Genomic DNA, 27,303 nt, shown 5'->3' with positions numbered 1-27,303 from the left:
ATTTGTGTGTGTGTGCTTGAACCTTCTTTACTATAACCAGTCAGTCAGTGTTTCAGGAGGAGGAGGAGGAAAGCAGTCTCTCAGGTGCACAAAGTTAGAGTCTTTCAGTGGGCTAGGGTTATCATGCCACCTCAGTAAGTATGGGTTTTGGATACCTTTTGTCTTACACTGTAACTATTGTGTTTGCACTTCCTATGTGTGTGAATTGGTGGATCTGACCAGTAGAGGCAGGTTATTTTTAATCAATACATAGACTGAGAACCTACCAAACTGACTCAGTTTTTGTTTCTTCCATTTTCTTGAGTGGTGAGAAAAAAGCACAAAATGCAAGAATATGTTGTAACGATGTGATTCTATCACAACTTGACTGATTCAACTGCAGAAGACTACCTAACAGTAAATGTCACAGTGCAGGTCATCATCCTTTCCTTGAATTGTTCTCTATGTGGGAGGACTTTTGGGAAAGACAGCCCACCCATGCAGTTTCTCTTCACTCTTGACAAATGGCTCAGAAGATACTATGGGATGTCCTTCTTCCACATCAGATGTTTGAAGCCCCAGTCTTTTAGTCATAGCTTCCCTGCAGGTCTTCCACTAAGATGGACATAACAGTGAAACACACCTTTTTCAAAAAGACCTGTAAGCCTAGACCCCTGATGCCAACCAAGTTGTGACAACTGCAATCTACTCACTACCCAACCGAATTCCTTGTAGGTAGAAATGAAGTAATAACTCTCTCCCCACTAATATCACCGTTATGTAGGCTGATGTGACCATTAAGGAAAATTTTGTTCAGCTCAGAAAGGACATAACCACTGCAGTACTCACAGAAGATGATAAAAATGTGGTCCAAATCTGATGTTCAAAGCTAGGCAGGTAGAAAAGGAGAAAAGATTATAACAGAAAAATAAGGAGAATATAAATACCATTTCCCAGATCAGGCCCCCCAAAAAAGGTTTTTTTCTTCCTCCCATAACCCCATTCCCTTCACTTACTCTGAGCTCCAGCACTCAGCACCATTCTAAGGGTTATCACCCGCCACTGCCCCAGCCCCAAAACACATTGACCGAAGGAAATGAAGCTCTAAAGAGACATAGCTAATTCTTTTGCTGAGAGACAAAATGCTTCATGTAAGTAACACATGATGTAGGGCTTTTAAGAAATGTAGACGTTTAGTGTTTTTACCAAAAAAATTGAGCTGTAAAATATATCAGCAGAGGTGATAGGAAATAGATACAACACACAAAAGTATGAGAGCAAAAGACAAGGTCCACTCTACTAGTAAATATATTTCTTCTGATAACAGAAATATAATTCACTCAAAAGGTTCTAAAACAGGATGTTACGGTAAGATATGTGTCTTTGGTAAGAAATCCATATTTGTCTGATATTGTCATTTTATCTCTTCAGAGCAGATTTAACAGAATATGTTCCTGTTTTGTTCCTGGTGTTAGAACCATATATATTGGTCTAGGATATCTTCTCATCACAAAAACTTATATTTTAAACCACAGAAGATAAATTGTTATGCACAGTATTTTATGTCCATTTGGTGTTTTGGGAATCATCAATTGCTTGTTTTCTTGTTCACTGTGGAGTCATGTACTGTTCAAGTGCAACCTAGACTAGTCCAGTAATGGATGTTTGTAATCTATGTCTTTGTCCATATGCTTGCCTGTTCAAAACAATATCACAGATGTAAATAACAAAACCTGATTTTTCCTGATGCATGCAGCTCCTCCAAAGTTTGATAGGATATGGCCGAATATTTCTTCCCTTGAGGTTTCTAAACCAAACCAAGGTAGGATGCTGTAAAATTCCTAGTGGTCTAAAGTTACTGAAATTGCTTCCAAGGAGTTCCACACGATGGCAAAAGTAGTAACAATGATAATCCAACTCATTTTTCTTCTGTGCTAAGTAGTGCTGTTCTGTGAGAAATTAACCGTAAAACAATCCTCACCTGAAAAGGAAGTCTTCCAACACTCAGATTGTGCACATTAATGCAAAAAGTCTGGAAAAGACACACAGATTCTAAGTACTGATATATAGAAAGCCCTAGATAATGTTGGACTTGTTTAGACAGCACAGTCTATATTTTGAGTAAGTTTTGAGATTTTTGAGTGAGAAAGATTGTCATTGTCTACATCAAACCCATTTTAATGTCTTGTGCCCACTTTGTTTTCCCAAGTGAGCTGAGCGGCATTCTCAACTTGCATGCCATCCACAATACAAGCAAGTTCTCTGCAGGATAGACTCATAGCTTTCTACAGTTTGAGTGCCACGCAAAAAATTACTCACAGACTGTGGCATAATGATTAGTATTGAAAGAGACAGAATTACTTTTTAAGATGACTAATAAAAGTAAGATTCTCTGTTATTTGAAGTTGTATTCAGCTGTACTTCTCATTCCAAAATGATTGTTCATTATAAAAAATAACATCCTTTTGTTCTCCTTATTTACTGCCCTTTGCTCCCAAAAAAATCCCTGCAGAAATCTGGCCTGTGGCTTGCTTTGACTGTTCATCCTTTCTGTGCTGTAACACATACAGATGGAGAATAAAGTTAATGAAAAGTTGATCTAGAAAATAGCTACTAAACAGAACAAGAGGTATTGGGAATCTATTGGGGAAATCTGTAGTTAAATTCACTGATCACAATAACCAAATCAAAACATATGCACAGACATAAAATCTACCACATTCTATGTGCAAATTTCTGTGTACCCAACAAAATAGAAAACACTAATTGATCTGTGCTCTCTGTAAGGGCTAGCACTCTACTTCAGTTCGCATTTCTCACATATATTTTAAATTAAACATCCGTGATGAAGTGGTACTTTGCATTCCGATAACTTCATTTAGCCCATGTTATATTTTCTAAGATTTTGCATGTGTTCCTTAAGCAAACAAAAAAAAAACCCAGATTGACCTCTGCTTCTCTGCTCTCTGTAAGGATTAGCCTACATCATTCACAAGAATTTTAAATCAAAACATTCCCAATGAAATGATACTTACCATTTCTAACGGATTTTGTAGCTTAATTATACTGCTTGTGGTCTAAGGCTTTAAATTCATTGCAAAATACGTCTTGAACAGCACAAAATTATTCAGTGTTTCTTCCCCAAAAATAAGAGTTTTAGTAAATTTAGTTTTGACGTTTTGTTAGGGAGCACAAAACATAAAAACTTACAAGCATTTCTATTCAGATTTTGTGTTTGCAGCATATTGTTACAGTGTTTAACTTTTATTGTAGATTAAATACTTCAAGTCAAGGATAGTGTATGAAGAGAATAATTACAGAAATCTGCCTATACCTAATATTATTTTATTGTGTTTGTTTATGCTATTAGGGCAGAATATATATATGCATACAAGTTTAATAAAACCCTTTGCAGACCACTCTTGTTACCATATAGTCATTGGTCGTGGATTGGGAAAAATATCAACAATTAACCTCTAACACAAAACTGCCAAAGGGTGTAGATGTCAATTACATTCCCATTCTTTATCTTGGATATTGCAGTTCAAATGATTCAGTAGTTGATAGTATATAACTCATTTTCCCTAATTTTCACCCTTTCCTTACAAAACAATAACCATTGTTAAAGTTAATTTAAATGTTAGAAAATAAAGAAGTTTATTTTAATCTTTTTATTTGTTCCTATATGATACCTTTTCTAATTTACTGTTCATTTTATTACCTATCCAGTTGCTCCCAAATTAGCTATGTCAACTGTTTCTTCTGTTCAAGTTGCAAACCACAAGAGAGGTAGGAATTCTTGGATTCATACAGTGATTCCATAGTGCTCTGTGTTGTGAAAACATTGCACTGTATGAATCTGGAATATCTGTGAAGTGTACCCATCAGCTTACTGGTGAGGCATCTTCATTGACAACAACAGAAGCATTAAGTCGCGTAAACATAAGCCATACAAAGAAAATAAATATGCTGCTTAGACAGTCACTGCTGGCTTATAAAGTGACATGGCATTTGTTTTTAAAGGAGTTTAATGTATGAATATGACCATTCAGATTGTTGCCTAGAAAGCAAACATTTGCTAGAGTCTTGTTTTCCTCACTGATATGCGTAAATGGTAAAAGAGGATACATAAGCAGATTAGTTGAGGGCAAACAATACATAAAGTGTCGATGGTCCGCATCCTCAAGAAGTATATGTAAATGCCATGGAGTGTAATGCATAGTTATGTCTTTTAATGCATTGTAAGTGTGCCTTACATCTTCATTTTATTGTAACAGTGTGCAAATTCAGAATGTAGGCAGTACATTTTGAACTGACGTTTCAGTGTTTTATCAAAATAATGGAATTATATGGGCATAATGAAGGATGCCAATATTCTCTCTGATTTACAGGCAGCCTGTCTCATTTGCATATCTATCATTCACAGTCTGAACCCTGAGATCTTCTCATTGTTTTTCTCGTCAATTTATCTGTAAAGAGTATGTATAAAGATGTTTTGTCTGTCTGTAGCTATTGTGAATATCTCATTATTCCTGAAATACATATTAACAAGGAATAGGGGTGTTAACAAATGTTTGAACTTAGTTTGACCCATTTGATGAGATCAGGATAACGAGCCATACTGTTTGTTATGAAGCAGGTCATTTCTAAGGTTACAGCGAAATCTCCTTTGTTTGCCTTCCGTTAGTGTATAGAGGAGAAACACAGAGTTACTGGAAAATGAAAAAGAAAAAATATTATAATGATTTCTGAGTGCACTTTTACTGAAATACTCTTTGTGCTTTTAATTAGAAAATGACACCGGTAGCTGTCTCATGCATTACATGTCTTAGTTTAAAAATTATGCTTCCCTTCCATGTGTGTTTGCCATTGTTTCATGTGATGACGTTTCATGTTTTATTGGTCACAGCTGAAGCTTCAGCTGAAGCTCATCCCAACAGCACAATAGTATGTCATCTCAAAGATGTAAATGCATGGCATTATAGTGGGGAAAAATGTATTCAATTTATAGAAACAGAACAATTAAATGAACCCTTTATGAGCCTCCTTTAATGGGTGATTTTATCATGCCTTCTACAACGGGATCAAGATTGTTGCAATAGAACCATTGCATTGGAAATAGTTTTTAAAGGCTCATAGAGTCAATCCTTCTGTGAGTTGGCAAGGGATTTGATGATTTCTGAGTCATCCAAAGACAACTATCAAACCTAACATGGCTACCTCTTCTCCCTTTTCCCTTCACATTAAACCTGTCTAGCTATCTTTACCTCTCCTCTGAGGTTTTATTTTCTAAACCATTTACTCCTTATTGTTATTCAGCTTTAAACTGTCTCAGGTTTATCTGTCTTTTCTGACATGTAGTACTCAGAACTGAAAGCAGCATTTTCTAGCACTGTAAGCTCACGTCATTTCATTGTTGGTAAACCATTTGCAGCCTGATTTTTATACTTTTCCCCCATCTCTTTCAGTGATTGCATGGCTTTGCCAGTGCATGAAAGTGGTTGGGCTGCTAGCCAAAGACGCGTGCCTAAAAACTTGAAGCTGTGCTTCTGACAATTCTAATAAGCAGGCTACTTACTGGTCTTGGTGTGCTGGTTAGGGTGAACCACATGATGAGCTCAGAAGGCCATACAGAACTGACTGGTTTAGGGTAGCACCTTATGTAGCCAGTGGAGAGAATAATTCCATTGCAGTCTCATGAGGACCCCTTACATAGCTTTTTTTGTAAACACGGAGGGGTGTAAAAATGATTCACTGATCAGACCAACAGCAGTAAGCAAAATAAGTTCAGAATATTGCACTAGCAGAACGGGGGGGCGGCGGCGGGGGGGGGGGGGGGGGGGCAGGGGAAGCAAGAATTATCCAAAAATTTATTTAATTGTTACTTACCATGCCTTTTTTTTTTTTCCTTCGTGCCATTGCTAATCTTTGATCAGATGTTAGACTGTTTTTGAGGTAATTTGGTTTCTACACCAGGTAGCATTTTAGCATTTACCAGTCTGATGACCAAGAATCCCAGAGCTTTCCTGCATCTAAGTATGAGTTAACTTTGAGACAAAGGCTTTTTTTTGCTTAGCACAGTTGTTACAAAAGAGAAGTACCCATAGGAATGCAACCAAGTATAAGGACTGGTCTCATGGTTTACCTTTAATATTGATGAGCCACATCTGAACTTGGGTAGTCCTGCATATGTTTAGGAGCATGTGTGTACATCAAACTAAGGCCTTCGTAATTATTAGATCTTTTTTTCAGTCCAAATAATATCTTGGAGCAAGCCTTGTTACAGAGTGAATTACTTTATGTGCAGCTTTGTTTCTTGTGCTTTTGTAATGGCTAATTATGTGTAGCAGTAATATTATTGAAGGTCATATCACAATTTCAGAGTAGAAGTCGTGCGGTCGTTGATTCACAGAATATTCTCAATTTCTTTCTGCTGCTTTAAATACGAAAGATGGTGTAGCATAGTCTGATTTACTGGCACTTCTTTATAGTCCACATATTTTTGAAACATAAAAATGTAGTGTTCTGCTGCCTGTTACTGATTCAAAAAACAAGGTAAATTATTTCATCTAAATTCCCCTACAGTACGATTATGTTTAGCCACAACTCTGACAAACATACCCGTATGGTATTATCTCACCAAAACAAATTGTCTAATGGTAGCAGAAGACAGGTCCTTTGTCAGACAGAGAGACTAAGACAGCATCACTTCTGAATCTGAGATTCAGAAGGATCAGATTGATTATCACTAACCAGTTTTTCTCATTTTAACAATCAAACACATAAAAACTTACGATCACAACAATTTTCCCTGTGACTCCTGTTTGCCAATGCTAGCTTCCACTTTCAGATCTGTTGCCTCTGCCCCACACAGGCATTTTTTCTTGAGCAAGGTAGTTCTACTAGGGGAGAAATGCTGCTGGGTGACTGTCTGAGATGCTGAATCTCACTGACCAGCTGCAAAAGACAACAAACATCAACACTTTTCTCCTCCCCACTCAGTTATGTCAGGTGGTAACATACTGAGACTGATACACCAAATGTTTTACTGTACTCCAGCAGTTATAGGCATCAAAATTATCAGATTGGCATGAACCACAAAACATTGGTTTATCAGTGTAACATTTAGGAGAACAGGAATGCATATATGTTAACTAAACATGTATATACAAATTGAATTAATGTTTCCTGGCAGCAGAAAGGCAGCTCTCAAGATTGAAACATATGTTGTGCTAAGTGTTATACAGTGTAAGAAAAGATGCCATCTATTTACAGTCCACTACATCAGACAACAGCCAAAGAAATATATATGTATTAGGTGTGCGTAGCATACTCATAAACATGTACTGGTATCATTATTGCTATATAGAAATACAGACAGGCACAAATACTGTATCTGATGGCCTATGCCAACAATCAGTGGGCTCATGAGGTGCCCCATCATAATCAGCAGCATACCATAGGAAAGGCAGCACAGGGGACTTGGCCCCTGGCATGTATGGAAACATTTTACACCTTCTGCTACAGCTTCATCTAATTACAGGCTAAGTTAATGTCAAGACCTTGAAGCCCTTCCAAGTCACTGCATCCGGTACTCCATTACTGCAGGAAACAGTATAATCTCTTTCACCAGTTAAACTACATCTCTAAAGCATCAGTGGTTTTGCTACAAATTGGAAGAGTGTTTGAGAACCTCAGTGCCCTAATGGCTGGATACGGTCTCCTAATTTCCAGTTGGAATTTCTCAGTGTGCTGTTAACACCCATTTGTTCTTGTGCCAGTGTTGTCCATTAGCACAGATATTCACTCAGGATGGCAGAAGGCTATCTCCTTGATGTATTTATAGCCCAGTGATATCCGCTGCCTTCAGTTTCCTAGGCTAAACAAGGCAAATTATCCTAGTCTTCACTTTTTAAGTAGGCTCTTTACTTCTCTGATCATCCTAATAGCCTTTCCTGCATTCGTTCTGGACTCATAATCTCAGAGTTGAGTGATCAAACTTACACAAGCTTTCTACACAAAGCATAGCTGTGCCGTCTATAATGATATTGATACATTTAGAATTTCTCCTTCTTTCTGCATAAAACCAAGCATTGCTTGTGATAGAAGACTAAAAGGCACTAGCATTCTATGTTTAATGAAGGGGTTTTTAAAAAGCGGCTGTCATGCCAGCTGCATTTCAGATGGCTGCAGTAAGCATGCTTTCTATTCAGTACACATTTCAGAATTTTCACGATCTTTTCTGGCCCGATTGTTTTTCATCTCAGAATATAAAGATGGGTTAATGCTTACCTCAGAAGTACAGCAGAAGTAGCTCTTAAATAACACCTCCCTTCCTTTTCTTCTCTGTTATTTGTTTTAGGAGGTGCTGGCCAAAATTGTCAAACTAGAGATTTGTTTGGTCTTGAAATAAAACAGTCTGGTTCTCAAGGTGCCTATCAGTTACACTACCACAAGTTCAGCAGTATTTTTGAATACTCACCATTTGTGTCAGAACAAAGCCTTTCTTTTACTTACAGTTGTGGATTTAAGCATGATGAAGTTTGACAATTTTGTCCACTGCATTTAATATTTTTAATATGAGGAAGTTTTCCCCGGGTCTTGATTTATACTCGTCTCAAATGTGCAAAAAGATGTGCGTTTCGATCAGCGGAAACTGAGCCTCCAGTACCCCTGAAAGGTTTACAACTGCAAATGCTTCAGTCCCATCAGGTCTGCCAACAACAGCCAACCTTCGACGTCATGCCATGGTTGTCGGGTCACGCTAACCTGCCTGAAACAAACTTCGCTTTCATTGCAGATTAACATCTGCTGTTGTCCATGTTACATTGATTAACATGTATGTGCCATTCATTCATACTTCTGTTCATGGTTCATTTTTACTAAGCATGTAATGTGCTATTACTCTGCTGCTGTATACATTTTGTATACATTTCTGTTCTTCCTTGAAAGACTGTGAATGCTTCGGGCACTCCAACCGGTGCAGTTACATCGAGCTGCTCAATACGGTCATTTGCGTGAGCTGTAAGCACAACACTAGAGGTCAGCACTGTGAGTTATGCAGGCTGGGCTACTTCAGAAATGCTTCTGCAGAGCTGGACGATGAAAATGTGTGCATAGGTCAGTCCCGGGATAACTGCGGCTTTTCTTCTGTGCCTTTTCAGCTACTGGCAGCTGCTAGGGACCACTGCTGCTTACTTGCCAGTTGAGCCAGAATGAGCTTTTTCAATGGATAAGAACATCTGTGTAGACTTGTCACCTCATTTCCGTTGCCCCTGTAGCCCCAAGGAGGTATTTTGAATCTGTATGTGACAATGAACCTCCCTGGCTAAGGATCCTGGGAAGATTTTCCCTGGAAGCCCCCGAGAAACTGATTGTGCTGTCCTTCTGCAGGAGGGAACCATGTTGGAGTTGTTCATGTGAAAACTGAAGGGTTGAGTCATAAATACCCGTTCCCAGTCTAACTTTCGGAATTATTATTACAGACTCTTGAATACTTGCCTGGAGACCTACTCCAGCTGCCGGCTGCATCAATAGGACATGGGGAGTGGTGTTTATTAACCCCTTTTATTCACTTAAATTTCATAAAAACATGTTGCAGCTAATTCTGCTCCCAGGCACAGGGCTGTACATGCAGTGCTACCTCCCCTCTCCTCAGTTTTCTTAGGAGAAGCAGAAATTATTCCCATGTGGTTAGGAGCAGAATTTGTCAAATCAGTTTGACATGATGTCAATTTAGAAAGGGGATTCCTAGGTGAAAACAGTGCTTTGGAGCTAGCATCTGCTATAAATATCCAAAATGCAGAATTAAAGAAAATATCAGAGTATAATAAGAAAAGCATATTAGAAAAAAATACAAGATACTTATCACACTAGAAGAATATGCATTGTTCTCATGTCACCACAGATAGTACATAGCAAAAGCCAGGACACTTTAGGTGATGGTTGAACGTAGTCGATAAAGGAAGCCTCATACAATGGCCAGTAGTTAACAGGTAGCCACAAAAGGGGCTGTTCTAGTAACAGATAGAGGTGGAGAATTTCATTAATATGATGTTTCTTACAGACGTAAGCATCGGTAGAACCTCTTCTGGGTTTACATTGTGATTTTTTTTTCTTACCATTTTCCAGGAAGCAGGGTGTAGTTATAAGATCTTCTCATGCCAAAACAGACTATGGGTGAATAAATTATATTTTAATATTCTTTATAATCCATTGCTGAGATTCAAGACAGAAACTATTTACGTTGCTATTATTTGTTTCAGCCAGCAGCTTGACAGATTTACATTTTATTTCGTGATAAACACCCAGATCCATCCACGCACCGCATTTCACATGTCCTTCTTTTAACTTTGCTTGGCAACACATTCAGAAAATGCATGATCTCCTTTGACATTAATTAGTCTAAGCTAATAAGAACTTTAGTAGGCAAGTCATGCTTTTGTATGACTGTGCTGAGGAGATTAACACAATCAAATGTTCTTGGAAAAAAACTCACTGTCCCTCATATTTGTTTGATGTAGATGACGGACGTCATTGGTATGACATCAGAGATATATAATTTCAGCTGCCTAAATAGGCCTAATGAATATAACACTGAATTACTCTATGTGGGACTTTTCATCAACTCGTTCAGTAACTTGTTTTCCCATGTACACTGAAATGCTAAGACAGCAACTGTAGCTTCGTCAGACAAGGAAGTTAATAAACGAGGAGTCAAAAATAAGTAAATTTTAAATTAATTTGCAAATTAAGTGTTTAGAATATCTTAGTAAAATAACTGTGCACTTTGAAATTGCCCAGAATCTGCAGAAATAAAATTTTAAAAACCTTTCATTTAACAAGAGTCTTTAAAAAAAAAAAAAAAAAAAAAAGGCAACATGATGCATTTACTGACTTTCCCACCTTAATGCAAGCAGAATTCTCTTGGGCTCCCAGGACAATTGTACCATGTGAGATGACTATAGATCAAACCCTGGTTTGCTACATATTAGGTAATTTGTTTCAAATAAATAATATCCTTGTTGGACTAAGACAGTTTTCAGGATCATAGTGGTCATACTGCATACAAAATATATGTATCCTAGCTGATTTTCCAACTTAGGAAGACTTTCATGCTACTTCTTGTTTAAAGTCAGTGGAGTGAAGCAGTACCTAAGCGCTTTTCAGAAAACAGAGAAGTTTGTGCTTAAAGTGCTTTCCTGCACTGGGGCTCCTAAGATTAATCAGACAAAATATAGAGTATTTTCAGCTCTGAGAGAGTTGATGGATTCACTGTCCTTCTAGGTCAAGCACAAAGAGTCTTGCTCTATTGGAAACGCTCATTTATATTTTCTCTGAGTTTAAAAGCAGTGTTTTGGGTTTTAAGTACAAGTGAAATGTTGGCATGAACATTTAATAAGCAGATTTCCAGTGACATGTGCAAGTCTTATTTCTGAATGAAAGTCATTTTTCCAGGCTAATTCTTTCCTCTTCAGCCGTATATGTAGAAAAATAAAAAATGTTTGGGTAAGCTAGTTTAATGGCAGCTAACAGGGTTTTGGCTCTGATTTATCAAAACTACTTATATAGTTTTTGTAAATATATGTGGTAAGTGCATGGATAACAAATCTGTGAATCTTAGCCAATGCTAACTAAATGGAGAAAATGTAAAATGTTTCATTTTTAAAACTGACAAGTTACAAAGACTTGGAATACTGAGAAGGTTTTTACCAGTGAACCAAATGCAAGGCATTATACAGTGGGCTTAAATCTAATTTCATTATGCACTTAATTTCTTTATAAGCAAAATAAATTTTATTTCCTGAAATTAAATATCAAAAATTTGTGGATTTGTCAGTTAACTGCAAAATTACCTCATATGGGCAACTACATTTTCTAAATAAATCAAGGTATTTTAAAGTTAAAAATCACTTACTTGACATGCTTACAGTGAAAAGAATTTAACAACTTGAAGAGCTTTTTATTTCTACAAGGTCTTGATAAAGTCCTAGTAACTCTTTATTTCAGTGAATACACACACTGGCAAGCATGGATTGCATGGAAGCCACCAAGTAGACCCAGAGTAATAAAGCATTTCCTTTGCCTTACAACATAAATACTGAAATGGTAATTATCATCACACCTGTAAGAAAGCCAGCCTTGTAGTCACTTCGGCTTAAGCTTCAATTAACACCCGTGAGACCTTTAGAAACCCTAATGATACATGGTTAATGAACCCTGAGGGTTGTCCTGTAGCCACTGTCAACGCAGACTGATAAGCAGCAAGCCTGCAAGCTTCAGCCCATCTTCCCAACCTTCTTTCTTACTTATTTTCGTTGTGTTTTGTTGGCAGCATCCTGTTGATACAGTGAATCTCAGTGAACAAATGACTACTACTGTTACCTTCCCGTCCTTCAGACAGTCACCAGACTGAGGTTAGGACTAAAATTCCTTCCCAGTTCACAGCTACAGCATTTTTTCCCCACTCTGGAAACCCAGTGTGTGGTCTGCTTGTTAGAATGATCTGGGAATATTTAATTTAATGTTATTTAATGCCCTGTTGTTGTAAGGGCATTGGACATACTGCCTCCCTGTGGCACAATGGAATTGTGGCTTTTGAGCTTTTTTGAATCTTTTAAGTATTTGGCTGATCTTGTGAAGTGTTCCACAGCCTGTGATACTGTGTTGGACAACGAACTTGGATGTTCGGGGGACCTCAGTAGATTATGTATCTGTGGTGTCGATTGTGTATTGGAAAAGATGGAGGCTAGATTCAGTTACTAAAGGTTACTGGGTCTGTTTAGTGTCCTGATTTGATCTACTACTTCTGTAAAAGCCCCTGGCTTAAAGTTTTGTTTCCACTATCTTCTGTCCCTTAAACAGCACGATATGGGCCCGATACTTCTTATGTATTTATATGACAGAGTTCAGCAGGAAAGCTTTCACTGATTCAGGGTCAGGTTCTTGTTCTCTGGAAAATACAGCATTATGTATCTATAATATTCAATATCATAGGCCATACATTTCTTTCACAAACACTTATTTAAATCACTGTAACTCCATTATGTCCAACTAAGCTACTTTTAATGTACAAGAATCAGGCCCTCTGTTTCTAGTGTAATTCCAAGCCTTTTGTCTTTCAAGGTTTTCTATAAACACTCTTCAAGCAAATTTTGCTTCCTGCATTCGATATGTATCTCAGTTCTATGCCTGTTTACATAAACATTTCATACAACTGATTAACATCAGAATTGCCAGCTTTTCAAATGGCACTCACTGTGCTATAATTCTGCTCAGCCTTGCACAGTATTTTTGGCATGTCAGTTTTCAACTTCATTAATGAATGTTGCTAACTAATTGACTCTATTATTATTGTGGAACTCTGTTCGCCAAAGGTAACTATTCTTCTTCAGCATGCCAAATGTTCAAAGTGCCATCTGTAATTTATAGTTAGTAAACACTGAGACAACAGATGACAAATGTCTTCCCGGTAATTTTTTTCCTGTTACAATTTTTCCATTGGATTTATTTTTTATATTTTGCTTCCCAGTTCAACTCCATTTTGTCATTTACAGTATCACTGAGGTTTAACATAATGCTAGGGAACAATTGCCAAAGGTAGTCATCAAAGTAGCACTGATTTACAGACATATAAAGCCAGACTCCCAGCAGGTTGCCCAGATTCAGGAATTGATTTGTGTGTCTTTTGCCTTCAATAGCAGCAGAGATCAGATGCTGCCAAAATGCGTCTGTGGTCTCAGTTGACAGTGGAGTTACTCTGGGTCTACATGGGTCTACGTACAAATAAGATACAGCCCTTCATTTAAAAAAAAAGAAAAATTAAAATAAATTAACTGAAGAATAGGAGTGCCAAAAATGAGCTCGGCTAGCTACGGTCTTCTTTGTTCAGCTAGCTGAAAGCTGAACATGGATATTGTAATCACATTAAAGAAAAGGGCTGTGAATGAACAACACAGTAAGTGTTATGGGAGGAAATGGGTTACCCTCGTCGTTCTTCAATTAGGTGAACACACATGGAAAATATACAGCGGCGAATGAGCCTCATATTGCATTTTCCATCTGCCCACTGGGAGGTGAGAGAAATTAAAACGGCAGCGTAAAGCCAGTTCTGATAAGTTTTGCATTACATTACTGCTCACCTCAAGCTTTTCATTGTGGAATATGTAAAAGGTTTATTAACGTCACTGATAAATACAATCTCATTGATTTAATGGCAAATATCCACATAAATTATTATACTGCTCGAAACTATAAAGGAAGACTATCTTGGAAATAAGTAAAGTGCATTTATATAGCCCTGTAAAGATATTCAGCACTTCTGAAAATATTGAGTAATATAGATAAGCCTATTTTAATAATGCGAAACATTTCACCTTGATGGCACATTGATATATCCATACTATACAAAGCTTTCCTAATGTTCATTAAATTGTCAAAAATATTCTTACCAAAGGAGAATCTGTTACAATCACTTATCCTCAAAGACCATGGTATCTTCTGCTTTTTTATCTTTTCTGTTTACTTTTTCTCTTCACATCATAAAATGTCTCTTCCTGAAATGACATATGCAAACAAATAAATGGACCTAGAGGAGTTATATTCACTACGCTAGATATCCTTAATAGACAGTCTTCCTTTACCTTTAGCGCTGGAAATGCACCCTTTATTGGTATTGAATGAATTATCACCATACATAGACCTGAATCCAGTGTGTATGTGTTGTCTTGTTTCTGCAGACTGTTATTGTAACCCTTTTGGTTCAGTCCATGATCGCTGTAATGACAGAGGATTTTGTGAGTGTAAGGAGGGAACATCAGGGCCTAAATGTGATAAATGTCTGCCGGGATATATCTGGCACAGCTTGGGCTGTCAACGTAAGTAACTCTGAGAGTCGCCCCTCTCCTGCAACTTTGGTGCCTCTGCGTCTGTATGCTATCACATGCAGCTACTTAAGAGCAGAAAATGAGCAAAATGCTGTACGAGCTGTAAGAATGCCATACTGCCTGAGCCTTTCGGAGACTCCAGATGAGGACAGTAAATTGACCGTGCCATCCATTTATTTCAATATGCTTTCGGTGTCCTCTCTCTTTCTCTTGCTAGCGCCTGGAGGAGCTCCCACTGAAATATGTAAATATGCGTGTCTTGCCAACTGTGAAATAAGTTTTGTATACTAAAACATCGGACTATTAACACCAAATTTAAAATGCTTACTAAAAGACAAAAGGTGATTTCTCTGCATGTTCACGTTTTTCTGTACTAAACTTCAACTTCTTGAGTAACCTAGCTATGCTTTCATACCTTAAAACTATGTCCCTGGACAATAAAACTGCAAAACACCTGCTATAATTAGTGAAAACTAGACAAAAGCTAAAGGAATAAAAAAAAAAAAAAGGGAGGTATACTTAATATCCTTAAAAATAAAAGCTGAAATTTTGCGTAAATATTGCTAGAGCAAATGTTGTTTCAATGCATAGTTGTGTGTTTAGCTTCTCTTCTGGTTAAAGGGTCTTGTTTACAAGTGAGTGGAAATACCACATCAGTATATACAGGTTTTAGACTTCTGTTGCAAAATTTCTTTTGTAGTAAATTCTGAAAATTTATTCTTTGTAACTGTTTTGATCATCTGCTTCCATAAACTCTGGACAGTCTTCTCATGTTTTTCTTTCACCTTTTCTCCCTGACTCTCTGCATTCTTATACACACACGTTAAAGACAGATTTCTACAAGAGCTTGCTTTTGATTTTTAAGACTGAGAAACACAAGAGAGAATGTAATTACTGACACCAATTAACCAAATATTACAAAATCATCCATATAGCCACAGAAATGCTCTTCAATAAATGCTAATTTTATATCATAATTTATTTTAAAAAAAACTAATAAAGCTAGAGATTACCACTACCTCTCCAAGTGATGAGTACCTCTAAGGTAGAAAAATCTGGGCATGTGACAATTCAGCAAATATATCTGGAAAGAAAACCAATAAATAAAGAATTTCAGGAAAGTTTGTAATTAACCTATTAGCATTAAAGATAGTATATGAAGAGAAAGGAATTTTGCATGGGCAATGCAGTTAAATTTTACCCAAGATAATTGGACTTACTCAGCTTCTGCCAGAAAGCTCCTGTTTATATTTGGCAGGTTATTTAAACCATACTTTTCACATGTAGTTGTTAACTGTATTCTTATTTTCTGGATGCTTGCGCTTGAGTTTTGATTCACAAAATTATTGAGCACTTACACTTGCAGCAGAAAGCCGGCAAAGTAGTGCTTCAAATCTCAGACTTCTCTATTATTAATATTTTGAAAAATCAGTATCTCCAAAAAAAGCACTCAGAAATCATAGGATCTCCCTCTGCCTCGCACCCCTTATATAGAAGGAGGTTGTCACCACCCCTGTACCTTACCCTCAGTACACGCAAAATAAGCATTAGAATTTGTGAAGCATTGAGATAGTGACAGGAACCATGGGGAAAAAAATGAAAAAGGAAATCAATATAATTCTCTGCAGTAGAATTTGAATAAGGTACAGTAAACACCATGTCCATACAGTGGGTCTAAAAAAGATATTGAGTAGGTGAAATACTGAATTGGTCTGGAAGTCTGTGGAGCAAATTTTACAGTCATATAATTAATATAATAATATATATACCAGCATGTCAAGCCAATTGCTTATTAATTGCAGTATTTCCTATCTTTTCAGGTTTGGACATTATAACCCCAATAATGTTCTTTTAACGAGGATTTTTTTGAGCCCAACATATAATTAGCCTGGTTTTAGCTGAATCAGAGTATTTGTAAAAGCTTTAGACAGTTTCTGGAAATGCAAGCTAGTGCTTTTATATTTGCTGACAAAACTAATTAAGTTTCCCTCACCATGTTGTAATTTTCTGAACAAATCTCAGTCTTATTGAGTAGCTGTTAGATATTCTCCAAGTTTGACCAAATTATCTGTTCAAATTCAGAAGAAAAACAACTAGATGGGGTTGTCAGTTTTATGGAGCAGACATCAAATTGCCATGCTTTACCAAGCACACGCTGATTTAAATCTCATTTCAAGTCTTTTCATGGAGGAACAGAATTCCAATTCATTTAATTTTGTAGTGTGGCAATTTTAGCTTTGTTTGTTATTTTCCCGTTGAAATCTAAACAAATGACTGGGCAAGCAAGCAGACCCCAATATATTAGAAAAATAAGAACTCATTCTGCTGCCTTAGCAAAGCTCAAAAAGATTATTTGTCTGAACACGTAGGATGTGGTTTTGATCTGTTTCCCTGAGCTTGTGCTGTACAGAAGTGTATATATGCAAAGATGGATACACACCACACTCAACAGACCAATATGGATTTCTTTACTTTTTGTTATATATAGACTATTGGCATTAAGAAAATCTATTCTTACGGAGCTTTGTTGCTAAAAATCATTGACCTAGGGCAACCAGAAGCTTGATCTATAAATAAGTTAAATCTATACCATAGCTAGTTTAATTACTTGTATGATTGTATTAGTAAATGGAGTGGCTTTAGATTTGTATATTAATAATCCTGTTTGGGAAAAAGGAACGCTAAAGTCCTGTTGTGCTTTCTAAGGCTCACAATGTATCATTTGATAAATTACTGTTGGGAGTCTACCTTGTACAACACATGGGCAAAAGACACAGAAGCTATTATCCTCAGAAGTGTTCATTTAGGTACCTCACTTCTTACTGCTTTCATCTAAAACCTCTGAGGATCTAGGCAGAGCGCTTATCCCTTGGTGTCTCCGTGCATACAGAGGTCAGAGGCAATTTTAGACTTTGCTTCCCAGATAAAAAGCACCATGATAACAGCTGTTATCTTATTGAATTCAGGGTTTATGCTGCATAGACGTAGTGGTCAGCAGGGTCTAGTTGGTACAGGAAGGTTTGCTGCCCGCAGAAAAAGAGGCACAATGGATGCAACTGTGCCTTGCGCTACTTCTAAGCCCTCCCCCAGAACCATTCATGCTGCAGGCATTGTGCGTGCGGGGAAGCCACTGGGGTTTAGCTCTCTGCCTCCCTCCCAGATGCCGACAATGGTTTTCTCACCAGCATGCATATATAGATCAAAGTGCAAGGAATGAGTTAAGAACAGAACAATCTGGTCCTGAAGCCCTTTTAGAATTCCAGAAAATGAGAAAATACATAGCTATATTTAATTTTCCTGTTTTATAGAAATTTCCTTTAGTAATGAACAGAAGAAAAAGCTCCAAGCCTGGCAAGAGATTTAACCAGCAACTACAGCTGTTTGGGGCCAGTCTTAAACTGGACATAGTGCCTTGTGATGAGTAACCTGTAACAAAAGGTAGAAACATTTGTACACAGAAGAACTGCACGAGTTTTAAAAAAAATGAGGGGGAAATATTAAGCAAGAACATTCATTTGATTTTCTAAGCATACTGCTCATAGTCTTGCATTGTTTGTATTTCTCGGCCATGCCGTTTCACAGAATCACAGAATATGAGGGGTTGGAAGGGACCTCGAAAGATCGTCTAGTCCAACCCCCCTGCCAGAGCAGGACCACCCAGAATAGGTCACACAGGAACGCGTCCAGGCGGGTTTTGAATGTCTCCAGAGAGGGAGACTCCACAACCTCTCTGGGCAGACTGTTTCAGTTCTGTCACCCTCACAGTGAAAAAGTTTTTCCTCATGTTAATGTGGAACCTCATGCTCCAGTTTGCACCCGTTGCCCCTTGTCCTGTCATTGAACATCACCGAGAAGAGCCCAGCTGCATCCTCCTGACACTCGCCCTTTACATATTTATAAACATTGATGAGGTCACCCCTCAGTCTCCTCCAAGCTAAAGAGACCCAGCTCCCTCAGCCTGTCATCACAAGGGAGACGTTCCACCCCCTTAATCACCTTTGTGGCTCTGTGCTGGACTCTTTGAAGCAGTTCCCTGTCCTTCTTGAACTGAGGGGCCCAGAACTGGACACACTATTCCAGATGGGGTCTCACCAGGGCAGAGGAGAGGGGGAGGAGAACCTCTCTCGACCTACTGACCACACCCCTCCTGATACACCCCAGGATGCCATTGGCCTTCTTGGCCACGAGGGCACATTGCTGGGTCGTGGCCATCCTGCTGCCCACCAGGACCCACAGGTCCCTTTCCCCTACTCTACTGTCTAACAGCTCAGTCCCCAACCTGTACTGGTACATGGGGGTGTTCTTTCCCAGATGCAAGACTTTACACTTGCCCTTGTCTTTCATTAAACTTCTCCCCACCCAGCTCTCCAGCCTGTCCAGGTCTCTCTGAATGGCAGCACAACCTTCTGGTGTGTCAGCTGCTCCTCCCAGTTTCGTGTCATCAGCAAACTTGCTGAGGGTGCACTCTATTCCCTCATCCAGGTCATTGATGAGTATATTGAATAGTACTGGTCCCAGTACTGACCCCTGAGGGACTCCACTAGATACAGGCCTCCAACTAGACTCTGTCCCATTGACCACAACTCTCTGACTTCTTTCCTTCATCCAGTTCACGATCTGACTCACTACTCGATCATCTAGACCACACTTCCTCAGTTTAACTGCGAGGATGCTGTGGGAGATGGTGTCAAATGCTTTACTGAAATCAAGATAAACCACATCCACTGCATTACCATCATCTATCCACCTGGTTATGTCTTCATAAAAGTTCCCCCTTGGTGAAGCCATGTTGATTGCTCCTAATGACCCTCTTATCATTGATATGCCTAGAGGCAGCACTGCGGATAAGTTGTTCCATCACTTTTCCAGGAGGAAGGTGAGGCTGATCGATCTGTAGTTACCCAGGTCCTCCTTCTTGCCCTTTTTTGAAGACTGGAATGACATTTGCTTTCCTCCTGTCTTCATACACGAGCATTTTAAATAACACCTTTTAATTTCACACACACAAAAATTCATTCCAAACCCAGCTGCATATTTATCCAATCAGGAAAAGAAGTGACTGTTTTGCCAATCTCAGTTTACCGGCACAGTTCAAATCTTCATTAGGCATGATCACCCCACAGGAGAAAAGGTGGGGGAAGGTCCAATGATTAATATCATTCCCTAATCTCCCTTCGTATAGTCAATGAGCAAATAAAGACGTTGAACCTGCAGCCCCACAAAGGCCTAGACCGAGTACAAGAGTTACCAATGGTAGCTTGTAACTGAGTTAAAGTCAGTGTGTTATTCATTGTGAATAAGTGTTTTAAATCATCTTGGTTCAGTGGTGTAGATCTGAAACAATTAGTGAATTAGTTTTCAGCCAGATGCCTTTATGTCAAGCCTTGAATAGTTTATTTTATTTTGCCTATTTCGTTCACTTGAAATAGTTTTTATTAAAGCAGGTAAAGGATTACAGTCTTATCTTCAATGCTCAAACTGTGCTCAGTGCTTGTATCTGTCTTCCAGACTGAACTTGTATTACTCTGCAGCCTGTTAGATAATTCATATTCTGTCACAGTGTGCATTCAACTTATTATATGATTATTTAAATATAAGCTTTCTTGTGTGCATTTTATCATTTGTTACAAATGCTAGAAGCTGAGGCATTTGATCAAAATCATCATGCAGACTGAATTGCCAAAGAAAATCAAACCTGAAATTGTAACCCTGGAACTTACATTAACATTTGCTTTTGGGAGTTTGTGTTTACCATTCAGCAAGAAAAGATATGTTGCCATCTATTTCTTTAAAAAAAAAAAAAAAATCTTTCTTAAAAACAATGTATCATGCACTTCTTTCTAGACAGTTTAATTTAACATAAATGTAATTGTCTCCCCCATTGAAGGTTAGTGATCTTTTATACATGTTTGTACACAGATGTATCCTGTGAGTCTTTCAATACCTACACATTGAACTTGTGCCTGAGGAGCTGTACTCTGTAAAAAGAAATAGCAATTCAGAACTGGGATGCCCTGCCTTCCAGTTCACCTTTGCAACTGCCTGGACGGGGAGCCACAGACAATCCATCTATATCTCTTTGTACCTCTTTGCCCATAGCAGTTCTAGCGCTTTTAGCCGATCGGGATACAGTGGGATTTCCCCTCTGCACAGGTGCTCTATGTACTTTCAGTTCTGGTGTGTTTTGATGCCAGGACTGGTGCTAGTAAGTGCACTGCCACACTTGGAACTGGAGGGAAGTACAACATAGAAAGAATTTACTGGAAAGGGTAAAGTTCTGGTGGGGCTGAACATTGCTGTCCCCAAGGAACAATCTGCTCCTGGTCTTTATAGATGAAATACTAATTTAAGTCCAGAATAATTCTCCTTAAATCAATCCAGAATCCCACTGCTGCAACTCAGATGGCTTACAGATGTAAGACAAGCAGGGCAAGATTACAAACAAAATTACAGTGTTATTGGGCCTGATTCTCAGAAGATGCAAAACACTGATTCCACTCACCTCAGGGGAAGCATGCTGATGACTTATACGTGTAATGCCATACTGATACCCTGGGTCTTTTAAACCTGAGATAAGACAACGTGAATGTGCGTATTAATGCGTTCATTCCAAAATACATGACCATACAGATACAGGGATACATGGAAAATTGTTCGCTAAAGTATGAATATCAGGAAATGGTACTATTTTTTAATGAGATACTGGACTTGAAGGAGAAGAAGGTTGATATCTCTCTGGGGAGAGGATATTTTAGTCAGAATAAACATGTCAGAACACAAACTGCATTTAACAAAAATGATTAAGTGAGGCATCTTTCCTCTGTGAAGAGCACAGAGGAGAAGCTGAAAACGAGATGCTATCTCCGTATAGTTACACAGATGTACACAGTTACTGTAGCATGCCCGGGTTGGGGATCGAGTCTCAAGCTGCTTTTAGGACTGCAGCCTACAAAGTGTGTGGAATATTGTGGAAATGGAAGAACCTGCAGAAGGAATAGACTAGAGGGGCAATGGTGAGACCTCAAGGACATTATCTCAGCATCTCTGTGCTGGAAGGAAGGTTTCCATGAACAGGATGGGGATTGAGAATTAGGTAACACCTGAGCGGGGGCGGGGGGGGGAAGCCAAAGAAAATAACAGGTCATAAATTAACCAGAGAATGAAACATAGAGCAGGGTGCTAGTTAGCAGTTAACATCTTATTAAGAGGCACCAGGCTCTTAACAGACTGCAGCTCTTCAGGAGATTTATTCTGATAACCTGGTGATCAGACAAAGTGAAGAGAAATGGTTCAGTAGCAACATTTATACACCTGACCTTTAATAGAACAATTTTTCCCCAGCAAGCTGAAGGATTGAGTTGGAGCAAAGAGGTTGTTCTCCCCTTGATCTTGCCCAGGTGTCAGCTTCAAAGCTACTATTCCATGGCTGTCTAAACCGCTCTAATTGCAAGTGCTACAATCCCTCTTCTCCCAATTCCCAGCTATTTAGTCCCACACCCCTAGCAATCTCTCAAGCACTTGGTTGGCCTGTCATTGAACCATTTCAGATCTAACTCAGCAGGACACTAACCAAAAAAGAATAGTTTTCTGCTGTGTTAGTTCTGTGATATGAATCAGCAATGGGTTGAGCAAGCAGCAGCACCCTGGGAGAGTATAACCCACTGAGCCGGGGAGTGATCTACCCCTGGAAGCCAGCAGTTAGGCTGGACTAGGCTGCCATGCAACTGTAGCACATCTGTGGGATCAGTATTCTCCTCTTTCTATCATTACATCATTCATGTTCTAGTCTAGCAAGTTGCTCATATTTTTACCAGACAAAGCCACATAATTTCAGATGGATTAGCAGGTGGACAATTAGGGAAACTTCCTAAAAACTTTCTCTTAAAAAAGAAAAAATGTTCCATACCCTCCCAGAAGTCGTTAAAAACGCCACTAACCTACAGGAAAAGAAACAACTCTAAGGTTATCTTGTACTGAAGCAGAATCATAACTTTTTGCAGGCGGCAAAACTAGGATTCTGCATGCAGAGCAAAAATGAACAGTGGTGACGGACGTGAGTGCATTTCAAAACAGCCCAATTTAAAAAGAGTGAATACGATTTCTAGGGTCTTCGGTATTTTTGGTGCTGTATCATAAGAGCGTTCAGAACAACTAGCTGTTAAGAAATTCATGAAAAGTTAAACAAGTAACATTATTTGTTTTCCTTAGTCAGATGATCTCAAAATGGTTAATATTTGATAGCACAATGATAAATATTTTAATATAGTATATTGCAGTCAGTTAGGAATAGATCAAAAAGATACAAAGTAAGCGCCACTAGATAAACTTTTATTAGGTACATGAAATAGAACATAAAGCTTGATAGCAATTACCATTTAATCTATTCACGTTTGGAAACGTATTGAAGGGGAAACTTATAACACAGTTGTTATGAATTATTAAATGTTCATTTGAACAGTGATGAGCAAGACTGCTTTTCCTCTGAAATATCTGTCACGCTTTCCTTTTAAGCCTGCTCAGTGGCCATAACTTCTATGTAATTTGCCTGTTCGCTGCCTTTTTATGAGGACAGAAATAAAGAGATCAGTAGCAACACAGACATGCCCAGATGGGATGTTTTTATGAAGGGGCCTTAAAAGGATCATTTAGGAATAAGTAAAGTAATCTCCATCCTACTTAACTGCAGATAAAAACTACTGACCTGAGGCAATTACAGATAGTCGACACATCCTATCTTGACATCGCTGCAAGTGAAGGCATTGCTGACACCAGCGCATGCTGATTATTAAGACTGCAGTAGTTACTGTTTTAGCTTCCTTTACACATGTGCAAATATAACTCTCCCAAGTGATTTTTCTGTTCACAACGATGGCAATGTGAAAACCAAACTTTAGTTTAGAAGGAGCTGATGGGTTTTAAATTGCAAGGTGCTGACTGCCTCCCCTGACAGAAGCTAAGCTCCCCCAGTGTTATTAAAAGTAAAAAAATGGTTTTTAATATTATGCATTAATAAATGGATGCCATGGAAGTAGGTATACCAAGATTCAGTCTACTTGTAAATTTAAATTTTAAAAGACTAGCTTCCACCTTTAGTGGATATCAGAGTTACTCTAGGTACAGGGGCACACCTAAGGTTAAGATGTATTTCTGCCCTGAATTTGAACATGCTGAAAGGATGTTATCCTACAGTAATCAGCATTTCTAACTTTAGGTTTGTATTTCTACAGAGCCGAGTATTGTAGTTATCTAACAGCTAATGAACTCAAGGCTTTTTAATTATATACTGCTACTATTTGAGGTTCTTTCCAAAATATTTTAGATGTCTTTACTCATTGACAGTATTTGTTGTAAGTAATCCAGAGGTAAAGTAGCTGAAGGTTTTAAAGAAATTTAGTTGAACTGAAGGAGTTATTATTTAGTATCAATAGGTTGAATACTTCAGCAGTGAATTTCTGAAAGTGAAGACCTTTCAAGATCCAAGCTCTTAACTAGAACACTTAACAGAAGTGCCTTTTTACATTTCCCAATTCCCGCTTCACCCTATTGTTTTCTGACCATCTTACCTAGCCCGCTTTAGAGCTGGTCTTCAAAACCTTTCACTCCTGTGGGTCACGTGTTTATCTTCATGCTTGCATGTTTACAGACAGTAGAACATCTTACAGTAGAAAAATTAGAAAGCGTGTACTGAGTTAGACCAGGGATGATCAACAATTTACCCCAGAGTCCTCTCTTTGACAGTAGTGGGCTTGAGTGGTATTTCATTCAGCGTAGGTGTCCAAACTCTAGGAAGCTACAGTTTATGGATTTTCTTAGCTAAAGAGTTCGTCAGTATCTTCATATTGAGTTGGTCTCAATGAGCCTTTCATCCACTAATTTGCCTGATCGTTTCTTGAGACATTCATACTTCTGTTATCCAAATGTCCTGGGCACAAGTTCACGAATATGCAAAGTGTAATAATAATAATTTCTTTGTTTTAACTGTCTGGCTGACAATTTCATTTGGTACTTCCTAGTTCTTGGGAGGAAGAGGTAATAAGAATACATGAATAATCATTTCCAATTCACTTTCTCCATAACATTTGTGATGTTATAGATGTGTATTTTATTTTCCTTCAATCCATCTTCCCTTTCTTATGCTGAAGAAACCTAATCTATTTAATCTCTCCTTTTATAGGAGCTGCTTATATCTATGAGTGCTTTTCATTCTACCTTTTTTGGTAGTACTATATAGCTTCTCAATATGCAGGACTTCATGCAGCATTCAAGAGATGGGCACATCATGAAGTTATATGGTGACATTGTCCTGTCTTCCGTTTTATTCTTTTTTTCCTGTCTTAAAAAATTCAAGGATCTATTTGCCTTTTTGACTGATTTGCAATAAAATACCCTGAACTACTCTTAAGGTGCCTTTTCTAAATGGTAAAAGACAAGTATCTATAGGGGTGCATTACTCCTGAACACTGAATTTCATCTACCATTTTATTGTGCTGTCACCGAGCACCTTAGAAATTCTTCTGAAGGTCTTTACAGCCACAATACTTTTGTAATATGGGCAAACTTTATTATATTACTCTTCACTCACTTTTCTAGCACAATTCTGCACATGTAAGTCCTGACACAGCTCTTACAGGACTCAGTAATAATCTCTGACATTTATTCTTACCCTGTTCCCTATTATTCAATCAATGATTTGTTCCATAAAAAAAAAGACAAAGAAAAAAAAAACAAAAAAAAACAAAACACACCTCTTAGTGGTTTCTTTAAAAAACACTGCTGAGAGATTTTTGTGAAATACTTTTTGGGGATTCAGGTACATTATCAACTTGATCATTTGCATCCATATGCTTACTGATTCCTTAAAAAAATCATCTACGAGGTTTGTACACTGTTATTTCCCGCTACAAAAAGTTCAGTCTTCCGTACTCATCTTGCTCATTCATCTATCTGCTAATTCTATTCTTCATTACAATTTCCATCAACTTGCTTGCTGCAGAAGTGTTACTTCCTCTCAATCTCCTTGGAGCTCTTTATAAAAACCACATCTGCCATAGTCCCTTCTTATAGTTAATCAAGCCCATCTTGGCAATTACATTAGTAAAATCACACGTATCAGTTCGAAATTTGTTTCTGCATTTTTTCAAAATTCTTGGATCAATATTATTTGCTTCTAGTGATCTGATGCAACAGACTGTCTTCCATTTTTTAAGAATGGTATGTATAAACTTTGAGAGACACCTCCAGAGCATGCCCCCATCAACACAGGCAGTAGCCTGGTAAACTCCTACAGTTCTTCCATAGTTAATACTTTGTAGATTTTTCCCTTCCCTACCTTACACACTAGTCATTTGCCCTAGAGACTTCCTAGGAAGTTTCTGCCCCTGATGATTTTGGAAAAAAATTAATTACTAATTTTTATGACTTGAGTGCATTGCTCAATCATTTCTGGCCTTCCTTGGTACTTTAGCATGTTCTTATAGCTAAATTCTGAGAGTCTGTACTCTTTTTTCCTTCATTTTGTCATAATTTCAGCATTTTTCTTTGCTATCTCTTTAATAAAGTTTACTTTTACTCTGCTGCTAACAATGCAATTTTTATAAAAATACTTTAAAATAGTGGTCTTTTTTTTTTTTTTATGCTTTCGTTACTCTGCATCTCCTCAACAAATCATCTACAAGCATTCTGCTCCTTTAGCTTCTCCTCGTATTTCTTTCTAATAAGTGCCTACAGGATCGTCTCCTCTTCCCCTAGAGCCATACCCCTGAGACGTGTACTGACCTATCCAATAACTTCAAATTCATCTTAAAGTTAAGCTTGCAAGTAAATGTTTTGACCAGGAACATGGGTATGATAAAATCAGGAATGCAAGCTTGATCTTATAAATGTCAGTCCAGCTTGTTGTCAGACTTTGACTACTTCACTTTACAGCACAAATTTCAGTCGAGCTACTCATAGGAATAACAACTATGAAAGTGAATACAGCTTTACAGGATTCAGCCAATAATATTTAGAGGGGACTGATAGCCCATACAAAAGTACCGTGATGTTCTGCAAAATATTAACAGTATTGTTCTTTCAATTTCTTTCATCCCTGCACAATTTTGAGATATGATTTTGTTGATTATGAATTTTTCTTCTCTCACATTGGACTACAGTCAATGGCAAAATCATTAAAAGAGACTTTTAATGGAAGCCAAGTCAAGCCCATTATAATTATCTTGACTTCTAAAGAGAATAATTGAATTGTTAATAAAACCTTTACCTATAATCATCAGGTGAGAAGAGAAAGATGTGACAGTGCTGGAAGTTTAAAGATTTCTACAGAGAAGGGGAAAGAGTTTGATCGTAATTCGGTTGTTGGTAATTAGATGTCTATAGAAGATTACTTATAACTGAAATCAACTTGAAATAATTATGTTAAAGAGTCTGTGTTCATTAACAT

At 38.0% G+C, this 27,303-nt stretch overlaps 1 protein-coding gene across 3 annotated transcripts in view; it reads left to right on the top strand.

Annotated features, from left to right (window-relative positions):
• The window catches only part of NTNG1 (netrin G1), a 153,230-nt gene that overhangs the window by 109,967 nt on the left and 15,960 nt on the right, over window positions 1–27,303 (top strand). The window contains exons 5-6 of one of the 3 annotated variants that reach the window (XM_086462619.1): window positions 8,932–9,099; window positions 14,718–14,855. The exons of 1 other annotated variant lie outside the window; for it this stretch is intronic. In XM_086462619.1, coding sequence (XP_086318745.1) covers window positions 8,932–9,099; window positions 14,718–14,855 — 306 coding nt within the window. Of the gene's footprint in view, window positions 1–1,735; window positions 1,802–8,931; window positions 9,100–14,717; window positions 14,856–27,303 lie in introns of all 3 variants that reach the window. One more of the 3 variants, XM_086462620.1, reaches the window with a different exon arrangement.

This window comes from Leptosomus discolor, chromosome 3, assembly GCF_034619465.1.
Source record: "Leptosomus discolor isolate bLepDis1 chromosome 3, bLepDis1.hap2, whole genome shotgun sequence".
Classification (NCBI taxonomy): domain Eukaryota; kingdom Metazoa; phylum Chordata; class Aves; order Leptosomiformes; family Leptosomidae; genus Leptosomus; species Leptosomus discolor.
This window is presented reverse-complemented; position numbering and strand designations above follow the sequence as displayed.